Raw genomic sequence first — 18,908 nt, 5'->3', positions numbered from 1 at the left:
CGATTGACAGCCTTAAATATGACCAATACAGGCATACAGACCCTCATCTGCACCTTTGTTTACACTGTTTATTTTTTCAGATTTCTATATATTCAGATCTAACTTCATTGCCTATTGTCTTTTTTCTATTACCCTGCCCATACTGTACCTGTGCCCCCCCCTCCCCATGCTGCTGTGATGCCCTAATTTCCCCAAGGGGATCAATAAAGGAATGTCTTATATATTTCCCACCACTTTCTTTCATTCTTTCTCTGTCTTCTGTTTCTCTTCCTGTACATACTGTGGCCATCTCCCCCTACCTGTTTCTCCACTTCCCTCGTCCGTCCGTCCGTCCGTCCATCCCTCCCTCCCTCCATCCCTCCCTCACGCCAATCCTCTTAGGGGTGGATTATGGTGCTAAGATGTCTACTATGAGAAAGAGAGAGAGATAGAGAGAGAGAGAGAGAGAGGAGACCGAGGACTATGAGAGAGAAAGAGCAAGAAAAGCGGGAGAGAGGGTAATGGGGAGTATTTCTTGGTCAGGATTGTGCCAGGAGGAGGTGAGTGCAATGTTTTATTCATCATGTACTACAGTCATTCTCCTGACGATATAATACTGTGCTCTCTATGATACAGCAACTCTGTTACATGGTTTTGTTGTTTAATTTAGCTATGACAGCAAAACCAAGAGACGTGTGTGTGTGTGTGCGTGCGTGCGTGCGTGTGTGTGTGTGTGTGTGTGTGTGTGTGTGTGTGTGTGTGTGTGTGTGTGTGTGTGTGTGTGTGTGTGTGTGTGTGTGTGTGTGTGTGTGTGTGTGTGTGTGTGTGTGTGTGGGACATGAGGACAAATTGCAGTCATGTGATAGACTGCATCCTGAAGCGATCACCTTCTTCTTAAGTAATCTCACTTCCCGAGGTCATGACCTATTAATGTGGCCGTGAGAGCGAGGCCATTAGACGTCTGTGGAGGTGTTTGTGTGTTTGTTTGTGTGTGTGTTACCTGAAGACAAGTTACAGTCATGTGATAGATTGTCATTGATCCTGAAGGGATCGCTGTCCTAATCATTTAAACTCACTTGAACTGAACACCGTACTGCTATCCAGTACAGTATGAATAGCCTGGCTTTGCTCTCATCCACAGCACAGGACTTTCTTAACCTGCAATAGCCATTTTGGCCATTTTAGTTTTAGTTTTTGAGGACTGCATACTTTTTTTGCAAACCAAAACAACATACTTTATCCTTATAGCACATGCATGAGCCTGGTCTCTTTTGAAAGATGACACTCTGAATGCACTTTTTGTGCTACCGTAATAGAGTTACATAGGTCTGAACTTGAGTTGTAAAAAAAGAATACTTGTTACTCAAGTTTTTCTGTAGTAGTTAGTTAGTAGTCCAGATGTAGTATTTGGAACTATCCCTTTATCCACTCTAATAATGAATAACTTTCTCAGAAATGAGTGATTAGGAGTTATTTTGGTAAACTGTGTACAAAAGAAAAACTGAGTTTTCTCTTCAATTCATTCGACTGTATTTCTCTTCCTGTTTTCCCTCGTTAGTTTTTTTTTGTTTTTTAGATTCATACATCCCCAGGTGGGGTATCATTGGAAAGCCACACTCATTGGAAAGCCACCTCCACAATCATTTTCGAGATCGGATCTAGATTGACGGAACTACTGCGCCACGAGTCGGGAGTGGTATTTTGCACAATACCGTGTACTTTGCACAAGCCTCAAATACCGGCATGTACCTCGACAACCGCTAAACAGATTTTGTCGGATTTTATCGCTATCGACAGGCAACAAATAAGCCTTCAATTTGATATATATATTGTATTACAAAATATGCACAACCGAGCCACTAGGGGTCGCCAAAATGCCGGTGGGCAAATCGTCCTAAAAACGTCCCCGTTATGGGACGACGCATGCTAAGAGAGAGGGGAGATTCCAATGTTTGTGATGATACCAAAGATACCATGCTAGCTAGAAGTCAGACATAAATATGAACAATCATGAGGGGTTCATAACATCCTATTTTTCACATAGCCAAAATAATGACACTTATTGTCTCAAGATGGTGTCTTAGGACACTTTCATGCCAGCCTTGTTAATCCAGTTAACACTTTGGATGCCCAACCCGAGTTTTCTCGGGTTTACCCCCCCGCGGGTTGAATGCCCATAACGAGAATATTCGTTTTTTCTCTTTTTTTTTTATTAGCGATCTGAATTCATATTTTATCAAGCGAGTCTACCGTTGGTAAATCAGCCACTCCAGGCGCTCAGATGTGAAAAAAGCGCCCCCTATCGTCTCCCAGATGGTAATTCACCCTTTTGGATTGGACTCAATGAAAAGGCATGAGAAAAAAAGACCCGGACTCCACATTTTACTTCTCACGCATGTGACCGGAGTCGATCAGCTTCATTCTGGACCCTCAGAGCAGCGGGGATTATGTGTTGTACAGTATACGCGGTGGATCAATAAAAGGATCGATTTTCGGAATGGCGATCAGAAATTGGAATAATCCATTTGGATACCATTTGATCTCAGGTAAGGAATCTATTTGACCAGTATTAGGATAATCAGACCCATTTTCACAGAGATATAAGCTTTTTCTTTTTTTTGTGATATGGCTGTTTGACTCTAAGAGCGATCAGGAACTGAGAGAATCGATTTTCAGCGCGCGGCACTAGCGTGCACGAGTACACATATACTATCGATAATCTAGCGTTTATTTGAAAACGATTCATAAATAGGCAGACAAATGACAACGTTCTAGAATATTACAGTACGGGGCGATTATCATGGAATCCTCTTTTTTTCATGAAAACGAGGGGTTTTCTAAATGCTATGAAACGGAAATGAACCGATAAAAAAACAATCTGCTTCGACAATGTTGACTGGAAATAGGTCATTGATAATGCGATGGGCAGATTAGACACATAGCCATAATTTAAAACATAGATTAGGCGATATTAATGCTAACATTGAAGTGGATGTGGGCATTTAAGCACTAAATGTGCGCCCCCTGCTGGGCATTCAAAGTGTTAAGGTGAGGATGATTTTGGCTGAAAATGTTTTAGATATTATCATATTTTGCCTCTACAACTACTGTAGTTTCATAAAACATAGTTTCTTGTGTACAAACAAACAATGTTCGAGTCAATACCCGCTGAATCACGTGACTGAGTTGCCCCTAAAAAGTACAACAGGGCTCTATGGAGAAACCATAGCACTCCCCTGACTAAAAGTATAATGGAGCTCTATGGAGAAACCATGACACTCCCCTGACTAAAAGTATAATGGAGCTCTATGGAGAAACCATGGCACTCCCCTGACTAAAAGTATAATGGAGCTCTATGGAGAAACCATGACACTCCCCTGACTAAAAGTATAATGGAGATCTATGGAGAAACCATGGCACTCCACCTGGTTTAGCAGGGGAGAGACAGTGGGGTGTGTGCAAAGGCCTGCCATTCTACACTCTTAACTCAATCAGCGCAGAGTAAAGTCGGGTTAACTCGCCAACCGTTCAGCGCCAGACCCAAGTATAGTCGGGTTTTCATCGTTATTTCTTTTATTCGATATTTCTATTCATTACAGGCACACGGACTCGGGTTGATTGATTGATTGATTGAAATTTGTATTAACAGATTGCAGAATGGGTACAATACAGTACAGCTCAATACACACAATTGTTAAGGGGATGCAGACCAGAGAAAGGCTTTCGTCTTGTTTACATCAGGGTCCCCCATTTTCAATTCATCATAACATATATGACATACATGACATACAGATAGACCAGTGGTTCTCAAACTTTTTACACCAAGTACCACCTGAGAACGTAGCTGGTTCTCCAAGTACCACCATATGGCCGACGTTAAAATACAGTCTATTCAGCTATGCACAGTTCACGCAGGAGTCAAATGTATTCCTTTTTTTTATACACTTTTTTCTCCCATTTTTCTATTTTTCTCCCATCCCAATTTTTCATATCGTCCAAGTCAACCCTCCCCTGTCTTCGAACGTTGTTTCTTGCCTCCCACAAGCCGGCTGCAATGTGGACTAAGTCATACATAGCACGAGTCCCCTCCGATACTCGAGGTAACAGCCGTCGTATCTTTTCACCTGCGCGGCTCGATCTTTCAGCGTTGGGGGTCTGGGCTTTGGAGGGGCCCCGCCCCCGTCGCTTCTTGATTCTACTGCGCAGGCGCACCAACCGACCTGTAGGAGTCGCTGTCCACAACGCCCGATCCCCACCCTTCAGTTTCCCTCCCCGTAATACGGCCAATGTGTATTACTGTGGACGACCAGCTAAACTGAAAGCAATGTGGAGAGCGGGGCTCGAACAGTTCGAGCCTAGTCTCCAGCATTCGTTGCGAGCGCCTTGCCCACTGCGCCACGTAGCCGCCCGAGTCAAATGTATTCCTAATACCATTATTTATTGTTAACTTTTGTCAGACACAGCCACAATGTACAAAGGGGTAGCACTAGAACTAGCAAACTCTTCCACACAACTCATACAATGCAAGGGGCATTGAGAACATAATAACTAACATTCTCACATAGCAAGTGAGAAAATTAAGAACAACTGTATTTCAGCAAATGTACTTAATTCTCTCTCTCTCTCTCTCTCTCTCTCTCTCTTTCTCTCTCTCTCTCTCTCTCTCTCTCTCTCTCTCTCTCTCTCACACAGCAAGCAATTGTCCTTCATTCTCTCTCTCTCTCTCACACTCTCTCTCACACACACACACACACACACACACACACACACACACACACACACACACACACACACACACACACACACACACACACACACACACACACACACACACACACACACACACAGCATGTTGTTGTCCATTGACAACTCACATAAGCAGGGCCAGACTGGGGAAATAATTCAGGCTGGGAAATATAGTATGAAATATAGCCCGCCCACCAGGAATGATTTTGTTACAAAGACTTAATTTCCTGCATTCAGGATTTTTTAAATTTTTACCCTTTAAATTCCAGTTTGTGTGATGGCATCGCAAATTATTGTAAAAAAAAACAACACAAAAAGTAAAATATTTTCAATATATCAAATACAAAGTATTTTTTTCTGGGGGGGATTATTACAGGCTTGGCGTGTGTCAATGATTAGCAACAACACAGATTTGGATGGATTTTTTTGTAATGTCAGATTTAACAACAACTCTTTTCAGAAAAGTGGGAGTATTTCATTTTTTATCTGACATTACAAAAATAATCTAAAAATAAAAATGGTTATGATCAGGGCTGAAGTTGAATAAAATATTTATGACTGTTTAGACTGCATTACTCTCCGTCACATTGATCTCCTGGTTGTTCCCCACTTAGGTTATCTAACTATTGCGCCACCACAACTAGAAACACTGGCCTGACCTGCTTCTAAGTTCAGTGGCCTGACTGCAAAAAAAAAATAAAAGAAAATATTACCACAGTTTGAGAACCACTGAGATAGACAGTACTGCTACATCTATACATTTATGACATACCAGAATTACAAATACAGTACTGTTTTTGATACAAGAAGAGTCTAAAAAAGAGAATATACATTTGATGAAGAAACTGTACATTGGAGGAGGTTGGTAGGTAGGAGGTTGTTAGGTGGGGTGGAGGGGGGGGTTGGGTAGGTGGGGTGGGGGGGTTGGGTAGGTCGGGTGGGATGGGGGGGGGAAACTAGTGTACATAGGAGGTGGTGGGGTGGGTTGGGTAGGCGGGGGGGGGGGGGGGGTAGTAACTGTACATTGTATTATCGACGAAACCTTACTTGGTCCCAAGAAGAGGGTCTTGTGTATTGTTGGGTTTAATAGGACATTTATTGTACATTGGAGGGGGTTGCGTTAGGACATTTACAGGGGCCAGTTTTTGCCAAAATTGCAGTCTCTCGTAGGTGCTCTTTGAGAGTGGTTTTGAAAGTGGGTAGTGATTCACATTCCTTTACAGCTGTGTGTAGGGCGTTCCACATTGATGTGGCATAATTGCGAAACGTGTTTAGTCCCTTGTTTGAGCCGAATCTGGGTTTAACATGATTTGTGGAGCTCCCTCTGGTGTTGTGGTCGTGGTATTCACTGACCTTTGGGAAGTATTTTGACATGTACATGGTACATCGTGTAGTGTATCTTGTAGACCAGGCCCATTGCAAGTTGCTGTACTCTGTCGTCTACTCTAAGCCATCCTAGGTTGTCAAAGTGGGCAGGGGTGAGGTGGGTTCTAGGAGTAAGGTCAAGCAGTAGTCTGACCAGTTTGTTTTGAGATGTTTGTAATTTTGTTTTTAGCGCCTTTGAGGTGCTTTGGTACCATGAGGTGCAAGCATAGTCGTAGTACCCTTGAATGAGTGCTCCTGCCAGAGTCTTCAGGGTATTCTTGTTTACCAGAGAGGAGATCCGGTACAAGAATCGAGTTCGTTGGTTGACTTTTTTTTATTACATTGGATGCCATTTTGTCACAGGAAAGGAAAGATTTGCCTAGGATGGAACCTAGGTATGTAATTTCATCTTTCCTTGTGACAATATTGTCACCCACTGTAACTGAGAAGCCGTCGGTCTTGCTGAGTTTGTTATTTGAACCGAAGAGAATGGTTAACATGGGGAATCAGCCTGAGAATGCTAAAGTGTAATACCGGCCGCATCCCCCCAGGTGGCAGTATCGAGCACCCTTTGTAACATTATATCTTGGCCTGTGCGTCGATCAAAAGTCTCCGGTCTGACTTTTCTTTGCCGCACAAGTGGTTCGGATTGAGAAGCGTGAAATGCTCCTGGTGCATGATGTGTGGCGGATTATGTTGGCGACACGATCGACACCAATACTGGGACTCGCAATCAGATAATTGGAATATTCTTTTTGGGGTACATCCTAGTGAAGGTAAGGGCTATATGGTATCAATCCTGCTGTGATCCAACCATGTCTTCACTTCGATCACAACATTTGTGTGTAACGTTACTCCACAACGTGTGCCATTGGTGACGATCAAAGCATCAAAATATGTTAATATATGTCAATATTAAATAAATTTGATACTTTTAACCTCTTAAGCCCTAGCCATATTTTCCGAAAATGTGCCTAAAAGTACATACCCAAGTAAATGGAAGATTGCTCCACTTCTACAAGGTCCATTTGCATGTTCTATGTATCTAGGGCAGCGTTCCCAAACTCTGGGTCGCGGACCCGTTTTTATTGGGTCGCCAATAAAAAGTAAAAAAAATTAAATATTAAAATGATTTTTTTAATAAAAAAGCTGTAGATGTGTTGATTCAGTTTGGCACCACATACTTATGTGAATCTGGGTTTTCTACTCTAGCATACCTGAAAAACAAATACAGAAACAGACTAAATGCTCAGCATGACCTCAGAATAGCACTTTCAAAAACCATGCCCAGAATAGATCTGCTGGTTGAAAACTTCAACCAGCCACATACCTCTCATTAGATTTCATTGTGCCATAGATGAAATATTATACCCCTTCTATCATGATGTCAGGTCAGTAGAATTTTTAAATAAGTCAGTACAAATTAATCAGAATGTTTCTCAATGTTGGGGTTTAAGGTTGAGGGACTGAGGGAGGGGGTAAGAAATGGAGGGTTGAAAAAGGGGTGAGAAATAGAAAGGAGATTAGAACATGTTTGTTCATAAAGTGTTACAAAATTGTATGTTATGAGGTGGTGAGCAACTTAACATTACACTCTGATTATTGCTGTGATGTACATTTATAATTAAATAAATACATTTCATATACATTTGAAATTCATGGTTTGTTGTGTTCTTTATCAGTAGTTTATAAATGTATGTTATGGCAATTCATGATGTATTTTTGTAAGTTTGGGTCCCGGGGAAACACCAAATTTCTCTTTTGGGTCTCGAGCTGAAAAAGTTTGGGAACCCCTGATCTAGGGACATCTATGGAACTCAGGGAATATAACAGAAATATTGTATCTGTTACTATGCTTGAGTAAATTGTAATGAACCAAAGGAGAATATAAATTATTATAATTGTTTTAATCTTTGACGGTGAATAACACCATGTAACATTGACAAAGTGAAATAATGCCACTGAGCTCATTCAGCACCTCCTGTGTACAAAAACATCTAGTCAAGTCAAGAGTTTTAATTGTCACGGCATACAAGTATACAATGAAATGCGGGTGGTCTTGCCCGCAACGATGTGCAATACAGTGGTACAACATATAATAGAATCCAATAAAAAAAAAAAAACATTGTGCAATAAACAGGTAACAGATAACATGGTGTGACATCTCGGTATCTGTACATAGTTATTTACAGAGCATATAGGACATGCTAGGTAGCTTTGGTAGTGCAATACACTGTTCCTGTTATACTAATTTAAAGTGGCCTTTCCTTTTGGCCATAAGTGTGCGTGTGTGTGCGGCATGAGTGTGTGCCCGCTCATGTTAAAGTGTTAAAGTGGCTGCTAGTGTGTGAGCGTGCACAGCGTGCGTGTCGTGTGTGTGCTCATGTGTGCTTATGTGTGGATAGTTCAGTGTTCTGTGGTACTCAATGTTCATTGTTCAGGACTCTGATGGCCTGGGGGAAGAAGCTAAGCCTAAGCCTCTCTGTCCTAGTAGCTGGGGTTCGCAGGCGTCTGCCTGACCTCAGCAGCTGAAACAGGCTGTTATTGGGGTGGTGGGGGTCTTTCATTATTCTGCAGGCTCTGGATTTGCACCTCTTGTTGTATAGAACCTGCAGGGGAGGTAGTGCAATACCCGTGGTACGCAAATCTAAGCAAATGAATAAAGGGCAGATGATTTACAGTTTTTTTTTTGTAGATACAGTACTGAATTTTGTCATCCGGACACATGCAATAGGAAATATGAATATAGAATATAGAATATCAGGCCTATAAATTACCTTATTATGGCCAAGTCACACATCTATGGATCGGGGCAAATCTCCTCTTTCCAATGGCAGAGTTAGATCTAGATTTAGTGCCACCAGGCGCCCGGGCAGCAAAGACCGTGAATTAAATCATTACCGGATTGAGATGCGGTTTTTCAACGTTCACAGAAAGGTAAATAAACAATATACGTTGTATTTTATGGTAATAACGTTGAGGTTTGTTCGACCCGTGTGATATAAACACGGCAATCACGGCAATATTTCTACATCGATTTCATGCCGACTTCCTGTCCTCACGTCTAAATCCTCAGATTTCCGATGCAATGCTGCAGAGATTTTTATAAGCTCATATTTAGCTAATAACACTTCAAATCATTGCTAAACAAACGTAGTGCTGAAAATATACACTTTGACTGCTGTTTTGCTAGAGTTAGGGTCTTTACTCTTGGCTACATTTGAAAAAGAAACATAACATCACTTAATACGGACTGTATTGATCTATTTGTTACGTGAAATAAATCTCAGGCTTAAGGCGAGACACTGCAGGTGAATAGTCAAATATACTTTTTTTGTTGATTTTGAGATTTTGTTATATTTTGCTTCCTAAACATGTCTTCTATGAAACTAGTGACAATAAAACGTCAATAACACACATTTAGTTGTTTATTTTACATCATTTTGCCTTATTGCATCCATAAATGTACACATATTTAATGGGGAAGTGCCTCATTTGCATATATAAACATACATTTCAGAAAACTTGCAATATATTTTTTCTTAGTTTATATGTACATAACAAATTGGGAAAGTTTCATAGTGATATCTATTCAAATATTTTTTGCCTATTAGGGGGTACTACACTGTACTACACTGTTTGTAGCCTGTGTGTAGTTCTGTTCAGTTCAATAACATCAGTATTATTATTATTCAGTTATCAGGCATGTGTTTAGGTTGTCTATTACTAATGGTTTGATTAGGTATTGTGTTTGTAAATATCTGTTTAAAAAAAAAGTATGGCATTTTACAATACAGAACTTTGAAGGCGTTTTCCCAGAAATGAGTTTTAAGAGTTTTTCCTCATACTCTGAGCCAGAAATCTCCACTTCAGTAGCACTCACATACACCAAACCTTCCAGTTCTATTCATATCTATGTTCTGAAGGTATTTACAGAAGGGTTTGTTGATATCGCATTCATACCCTGATTTATATCACATTTTATTCCTAAAAACATGGCGAAATATGGAATTTTACCATACAAATGGACTGAATGGAGTATTTTCTGATTTATGGAGTGATAAAAAGAGATATCCAAAATCCCCTCTGTAATAATCTTTGGCTCTAATATGTCAACAAAATGAAACTATAATTTTGAAAATGGCTTTATCCAATGTTCAGATTTCTGTCCTGGAATTATATGCAAATTAGTGCATATTTAAGTAGATCATGCCTCATTTGCATATTTAAACATACAATTTCAGAAAACTTGTAATACAAAAAAGTCTTGTCTTAATATAAGTAATCAACTGGGGAAGTTTCATTGTGATATCAATTAGTTAATTTTTTTACCCTATTCACCTGCAGTGTCTCCCCTTAAGAGGTTAAAGGTGCTGTAAGTGGTATTTCTTTGTTAAAATAAGTGTTAAATAACACTGGAGCAGTTTGTTATAAGATCATTTTAATTTAGACACAACAAGTAAAATCACATGCAATTCATTTATGTCTATGTTATAGAAAGAATATATAATATAACTATTTGAAAGGAGTTGGAGGCAGTTTTTTGAGAAACCGTTTAACTAGCATCCCTGTATGCCAATGTCTCAAAAATAAATACACCAATATGAAAACCTTATGAATGTCCATATTGTAATAAAACACGGAATGTCGGGGCGGCTAAGTGGCAAGGCGCTCGCCACTAACGCAGGAGATGCTGGGTTCGAGCCCAGCTCTCGGCGTTGCTACCAGCTTGGCTGGTCGTTCATACTAACACAATTGGCAGTGTTAGGGGTGGGAAAGCTGGTGGGTGGGGATTGGACATTGTGGACAGCGACTCCTACAGGTCGGTTGGTGCGCCTGTACAGCAGAATCAGGAAGTAACAGGGGCAGCGTGAGCCTCCCACGTGTTACTCCTCGCCACTGAGAGATCGCGCTGTACAGGTGAAAAGATGCTACGGCTGCCTCCTCGTGTACCGGAGGGGACACGTGATGCAAGGCTTCGTCCTCACTGCAGCCGACCAGTGGGAGGCATGGTCTAGCAACGTTCGAGACAGGGGAGGGTAGAATTGGATAATACGAAATTGGGATGGGAGAAAAATAGAAAAATGGGGAGAAAAAGTAGATAAAAAAAAATAGGCCTACATAAAATACAATTCATCCTCCCAATATATACATTTTAACAAAAATACACATATAAAACAGAATAAAGCTGAATTGCATACACACACAGTTAATGAATTTAGCTGTGAGTGCAGCTCTGGTGTTCTTTGAGTCCGATTTTTTTTAACAGTTTTTAACAGTGTTCCAATACTGTGTGGCTCTAACAGAGAATGCGGATTGTCCAAATGCACTCTTCCTGAACGGAACCACGAATGTTGCCCCTTGCAGGGGGAGAGAGCAGAACCCTATATGATGAAACACCCGATCCCCAGAGCCATTCAGAGAGGGACACCCATCCAGAGAGGGACACACTAACCAGGCGACGACAGCATCTTCACCACCGTCCAACCCCCCTGGTAGGAGCATGTGGTCTGCTCTGTGTGTCCTCTTCATGCTGGTCCTGGAGGCCAGAGCGGACAACCTGGAATCTACCTCTTTCCGCAACGGTGGGGGGACCCAATGTGGGGAGTACACAAACCAGGTACTTATTGTCCTCCCTGATGATGTCAGATGCTAAAATGTACAATGAAATAGTTCAATAATAGCCAATGACCCCCCCCCCTTTTCGACACCCAACCCCCCCTTGCCACCTTATGAATTTTAACCTAACCTGTATTTTTAACACAATATCAACAGTTCTGAACAGTATGAGCACGACATCTCAAATCAATACCAGAGTTGGTTGACCTATGAATCACTGTACTCACCTTTTTAAATGTATTTCCTTATTTTTTATGTCTTTTTTAAATTTGTTAATTTTTTATTACTATTATTATAATTTTAAATTAAACTGTTTGTTTGTCTGTCACTTTTGTCTGTTGTCCTTTGTATTCCGTTCTGTGTTCCCAATGGAAAACTTTCAAGCACATATCATTTGTAAATGTTGATTGCACTGAAAAACTCAATAAACAGGTATATCAAAAAAGAAATAAAAAATCAACAGTTCTTGATTACTTGATTATTATTATCAGGATGATTACCCCACTTCTTAGAGAGCTGCACTGGCTCCCCATCGTCGCAGGAATCCACTTCAAGGTCCTTTACCTGGCATATCGTGTAGCGAAGGGGACAGCTCCTCCGCTCTACATCTTCTGGCTGCCTCAGACCCACTCCTATTTGAGCTCCTGGGGGGTCATCAAAGAGATGTCAATCAATATCTGAAATGAAGAAGAAAATAAAGAAAATTTAAATAAAGAAAATAAATAACCAACTGTTTTACTATTATGCACTTTGTTACTAAATAATCGTCCTTGCCTCTATTACTACCTACTAGGGCTGACCTCGACTAGTTGAATAGTCGACTAATCGATCGAAAGGAGCCGTAGTCGACTGCCAACCTCTTAGTCGAATGCAAACAAATTTATAAAAATACCAGACGACTACCGGCTAATTTTGATCAATCAAAGTCGACTATACAAATCCTTAGTCGGGGACAGGCCTACTAACTACTATGCTAATAATGTCTTTATTACTATGCACTCAAGTTCAACACTGTTTGACGAACATTGTTACTTAGCTGAAAGAGTTGTACCCTGGTTCCGGTTCCGGGTCGAGGATGGAGTAGTCGCTCATTGCCACGATGTGACTCCCGTATTTTTATATTTAGTCCTAAAAGCCTCTTTTTGTATTTTCAACTCGGTTGAACCTTTTTGTATATACCCCCTTTTTGTTTCTACCTATTTATTCTTGTTTAAACTTAGCCATGTTCTTATAAGGTTAATGTGAACATTTCCATTTATTCTACGTTTTGAGGCATTTTCTTTCTTTTCTTTTTTTTGTTTGTTTTGGGAGTGTGGCAAGCAACCACTGAGAGAGTAATCTACTTATGGTAGGTTTGAGGGTTTTAGGCCCTATGGTAGGATACATATGGTTGTTGTGGTTGCGGGCGATACCGGACAAGTATTTTGAAGGGGGGGAGGGGGGTGGGAATGGGGGATTGTGGGTTTTTTTGTTTTTCTTTCCAGTGGACTCGCTCTATTTTATGTTTGTTTTCACGCTCACGCTCGGATCTCAATAGGACCTTAACAAATGGATATATATCTGTTATGGTGTGCTACTCCAAACGAATTACATTCAGTCATACTGCAGCCTTCTTAGACTATGGCTAATTTGAACATATTGATCTGGAATACAGGGGGTCTCAATATACCGCATAAACGCACAAGTGTACTAACGTGGCTAAAAAGGAAGGAAGTGGATCTTGCATTACTGAGTGAAAAACACCTTTTATTGGCGGAGAACACAAGACTGGCAAATAAATTCTACCATAACATAAGTTATTCTTCTTTTGACACCAAGACCCATGGGGTAGCCATAATAGCAAAGCGGAAATAGAATATTAAACTGTTAGATGTGTGGTCCGATGCAGAAGGTCGAATTACTATTGCTAAAATAGAATGTTCCAACCGGAAAATTGTGCTGATTTCTGCTTACGCCCCTAATGTGTATGACGCTAACTTTTATGCTGTTCTCACTGCAGCAATGCTGAAACTACCTGATTACTCATTAATAGTAGGAGCTGATTTTAATGCAGTTTGGGATCCATTGATTGATAGGTCCAGGATTGAGACTTTTTCCAGGATTGATTGTTTTTTCTTCCCCACGGCTCTTTGATAGCTTTGATGTTGACTTTTTACCCATAGCACTTTCAGACCACAAAGGTATCCTCCTTAAGGTTTCACTCAGTAAAATAACGTCCCGTGCCCCTAGGTGGCGCTTTAACTCTACACTGCTGAAAAATGGGGATTTTAACTTGCAATTTAAAGAAAAACTCACTGAATTCCTGCAGTTTAATACAGGCTCGGTACAGGATCCCAGAATTGTATGGGATTCGGTTAAGGGTTTTATCAGAAATAACACTACTCTCTTTGCATCTAATCTCCGCAAGGGACGTCTCTCCAAGCTGGTGGAACTGGAAATGTTTCATGCCACGTTGATCTCTTCATTGCAGCACAACTACTCTAGTCGACTGGAGCTTCAAATTAAGGTAGTAAAAAAGGAGATTAACTCCATTTTAAGACAACAATCTGAATTTCAGATGCACAGAACAAGACAACACTACTACTTTCACGGCTCCAGGCCTAGTCACCTTCTAGCTATGAATATACGTGCCAGTGAGCAATTTGCGGATATCCCTTCCATTAACAACCAGCAGGGAGAGGTAATCACCAACCCCAAAAAGATTAATGATACATTTAGCTCTTTCTATTCCAATCTGTACAAGTCAGAGGTGGTCTTTGATCATACCAAGCTGGAGGATTTCCTTGATCGGATCATCAACTTACCACATATCTCGGAAGATAGTGCTAAACTGTTAGCTGCACCTGTCACGCTAGCTGAACTTAGAGAGGCGATTGCAGATATGCAACAGGGCAAGGCTCCCAGATGGGACGGCATCCCACCGGAACTCTATCTCGCATTCTGGGATGTACTCTGTCCCTTATTACTCTCAATGATTTTACATTCAATCAAAGAGGGCAATTTTTCCAGAGATGTCAATATGGCACTTATATCTGTTTTACTCAAGAAAGATAAGGACCCCACAGAGTGTGGCAGCTACAGGCCCCTAAGTCTCCTCGGAGCCGATCTTAAGCTATATGCCAAGGTTCTTGCCACCCGACTTCAAAAGCATATGACATCCCTAGTTCATCCTGATAAGACCGGCTTCATAAGAGGCCGCCTGGTTACTGATAACATCAGACGGTTACTGCATGTGATTGATGCCAGCAAGGATGTGGCAGTCCCTACAGCGGTCATGTCCTTGGACGCAATGAAGGCGTTTGACAGATTGGAGTGGTCTTACTTGTGGGCAGTTCTTAGAAGGATGGGGTTGGGAAAGGATTTTATTCATATGATCAAAGTTCTCTACACAGGGCCTTCGGCCATGATCTTAACAGGAAAGTTCTGCTCGCCACTCTTCTCTGTCTCTCGCTCTTCCAGACAGGGTTACCCTCTTAGTCCCGGCCTTTTCGCCTTATCTCTCGAACCTTTAGCTCAATACATAAGACAATGTAACAGCTTATACGCAGATGATGTACTCCTGTTTATGCAGAATCCCTCCGTCTCTCTATCTCATCTTCTCAATGTGATAGATGAGTTTGGCAGCCTATCCGGCTTTAAGATCAACTGGCCAAAATCTGCTTTTCTTCCACTTAATGAGCCTGCGAAGGCTACCATTCTGCCTGCAAACATACTTATGGTGGAGCACTTTAAATGTCTCGGAATTGAAATATTCCCTACTATTAGCCAGACGGTACGGTATAACTACTCCAGCTTGGGTGGCAGGATTACAAATGACTTCAACAGATGGTAAAATAAAAAAATTCATTACAGGCTTGTGCGTCAATGATTAAAATGAATATTTTACCCAGAATAAATTTTATCAGCTCGATGCTCCCGCTGCCTCCTCCTGCTGGTTACTGGCAGAAGTTGCATTCTGCCTCATATAAATTCATTTGGAATAATAAATGCCCGTGCTTTAAGAGATCAACTGCCCAAAGAGGTAAACTCTATGGAGGCTTAGCATTTCCAGACTGTAAATATTATTTTCAAGCTTTCTCTCTGAGACCTCTGATCACTTGGTTTGACACTCAAGCAGCTGTGTCTTGGCGACCATTGGAGGAGAAGATGGTGTCCCCACATAGACTTCAAGATATTGTGTATACCAACATTTCAATTAAGCAATGCAAATTACGATTTGGCCCGCTTATCACACATGTGATTCAGACCTGGCGCGATACCCAGAAAGCATATACTAACCACCATAAATGGCACACACATTCCCCTCTATTTAATAACAATTTACTCCTTATTGGACAACAACCTATTAGGTACCCTAGATGGGAAAAGAAAGGTATCCATACGTTGGGGGACATCTTCGATAACTCTGGTCTCCGATCTTTCCAAGATCTATCCAATGGATATGATCTCCCCAGAACCTCCCTTTTCTTTTCTTTACAAATAAGAGCAGCCCTGAGGGCTCATGGCATTCTCAAATTCTTTTATGACAAAGAGACATCGAGAGGCTTCGTTTCTGACTTTTATCGCCATTTACTTACGTCCTCGTATAAGGACCTCCCCCTTGATATGATTTGGAGAAAGGATATCCCGGAGTTGGATGTAGATTTTGATTGGGATGCAGTCTGGGAAAATGTCCGGCTGTCCTCACGCAACCCAGATCACCAACAGATTTATCTAAATTTCATTCATAGGACTTATTTGACCCCTAGACCAGGGGTTCTCAACCTTTCTGCTGCCAAGGCACCCCTGTGTTCAATAAAATATTCCAGGGCACCCCTACATACGATAAAGACTTTTTCGGTCCTGTCTTTTTTGCTACAATGATGATACAATGATTCTTTATTTGCCGTGCTGTCGTTGAGATGTTTTGTTGTTTGTTTGTCTTTGTTGCTTGTTGGTGAATCTGCAAATATGAATTGCCCCACGCGGGATCAATAAAGTTGTCTGAATCTGATGACAAAAGTGCTTGCTTTCAAAATAATGTTTATTTAAGAAAAAACTGAAAATCATGTATTTTTTTTTTAATACAGAAAAGGATCACTAAAGTGCTATCTGTTGCAGCTGCACTGTTCTCCATAAAAATAGCATATTTGGATAAGTTTGACAATTTCTCAAAAACAGAAAATCATGTATTTTTTTTAAATACAGAAAAGGATCACCAAGTTACCATTTCTCAAAAAATATAAATAAATACAGAAAATAAGCACTCGTTCACTCAGTGGACATTTCTAGCTCAATGCGAGGTCCGCTGCTGCTGGCTAATAATACGGTCAATACGTGGGGAGATCTTTGACAAGGCAACATGCATGTCATCATCAAGGCTCAACTTGGCCCTATATTTTGTTTTCAGAGCTGTCATGGATGAAAAGCCAGCTTCACACAGATATGTGGGGCTGAATGGTATCAACACCTTAACTGCAGCATCATGAGATACTTGGTACTCAGCACCACACTCTGAAACTAGCTCTCCAGGTGGTATCAGATGAGATTTCAATGAGTTCTTCCAAGAGTTTGGATGGAGATGTGTCAGGAAGCTTTGTCTCAATGTTGTCTGTAAAGTATTTTTTTATCCAGAGTGACTTAATGATTTTCAGATTTTTAGAAATGGTCAAACTTATCCAAATATGGTATTTTCATGGAAAACAGTGCAGCTGCATCAGATAGCACTTTAGGGATAATTTTCTGTAATCCAAAAAATAATTTGGATTCACTATAAAGTGCCTGTTCACTATAAAGTGCCACGTTTTGATATATTGAGCTTTAAACTTTAAGTAAATTTTTTGGAACACGCAACCTAAAACACCTTCCTCTCCCAAACCGTTCCTGCAATTGTTTTATGTTGCATGATGATCATGGATACATTTATTATGTATTGTATTTTTTATGTTTAAATATCAACATAATCTGTCTGTCCACCCTCAGTACATTTACTATCAATATAATATAGTAGTCTGACTTCATCATATATTTTCAAACGCACACACATAGAGGGAGAATGCCCCCCCCCCCTCCTTCCCAGTCCTCCTTCCAAGTCCCCACCCTGCTGTTCTCTGTCGCTCTGAACAGGGCTTGTTGTTAGCTTATGCTAAAGGGACATTAATTCCGGTCTTAAACACAACGTGGCCACAAAGGAATGGCAAGGATTGCAAAGCATGTTATATGCATTTGACCCGTTGCGGAATAAAACAGCAGGGATTTGTTTTGGGTCGCAAAAACACTATCCTTGCTGTGTTTCAATGTCCGCGTTCCAGATCCAGAGTACGCTACTACTGCTGAGCTGAGAGATGCTAAGCTCACTGCTCAGCCTGCTGTGTTGAGATGCATCCTTATTGGCTGTGTGCTGTAGAGCGGATATGAGTCACGACACCACGGAGTTTCAAAATAAGAGTATCATAATGACCTAAATGTTGCTAGCTTTCGGAGCCTAGTTATTTAGCTGGAGCTGCGCGTGGGCAGAAATGAGACCCGCTATAGGATTTTCAAAATAAGACTGTTGTCATTCTATATTTTTAAAGAACATTGCCAGGCATCTCGCGGAACCCCTGGCAGCTCTCCGCGGAACCCCTGTGTGCCGGGGAACCCCTGTTGAGAACCGCTGCCCTAGACGACTGAATCTAATGGGTCTCAGACCTGACTCTCGATGTACCTTATGTCCAAACGGGGCCATCGGAACATTTATGCATATGTACTGGGAATGTCCTCCTGTTGAGCTTTTCTGGGAAGAGATTACCACCCAGCTATCAGATATTTTCTCTCTGACTATACCTGTCCTACCTTCTGTATTATTACTGAATGAGGTTTCCCAATTACCGACCTCTACACACGTGAAGAGACTCATTTTAGCCGGCCTCACAGCCGCAAAGAAATTGATTGCCTCACGGTGGATACACCCAGACAAGCTATGTCCGAAGATATGGATTCTTACTTACCTTGATGTGATATATCTGGAGATATCCACTGAGTTTTAGGGGTTAACGAAGCGAATATTGCTATCTGGTTGGCAGCGGTTGCAAAACTTAAAGAGCGCATATAACGATAAATTGCTAGATAATCTACCATATATTATGTATTTAACTCACGTTGGGGTCCTGAGGTGAGCGTGGGGGGGGGGGGGGGGGGAGGGGGGGTGAAGAGCGAGTAAAGACTATTGTCCACTTGTT

The 18,908-nt window shown here is 41.2% G+C and overlaps 1 protein-coding gene across 1 annotated transcript in view; it reads left to right on the top strand.

The window, feature by feature from the left end:
- Window positions 1-11,593: 11,593 nt before the first annotated feature.
- Window positions 11,594-18,908, top strand: part of LOC311241677 (fibrinogen-like protein 1) — a gene marked incomplete at both ends in the record, with an annotated part of 51,597 nt that continues 44,282 nt past the window's right edge. Inside the window, one exon of the mRNA XM_084330554.1 lies at window positions 11,594-11,710. Within this exon, the coding sequence (XP_084186680.1) occupies window positions 11,594-11,710 (117 nt within the window). The remainder of the gene's footprint in view (window positions 11,711-18,908) is intronic.

This window comes from Notolepis coatsorum, assembly GCF_963971535.1.
Source record: "Notolepis coatsorum genome assembly, chromosome: 15".
NCBI classification, from domain to species: Eukaryota; Metazoa; Chordata; class Actinopteri; order Aulopiformes; family Paralepididae; genus Notolepis; species Notolepis coatsorum.
This window is presented reverse-complemented; position numbering and strand designations above follow the sequence as displayed.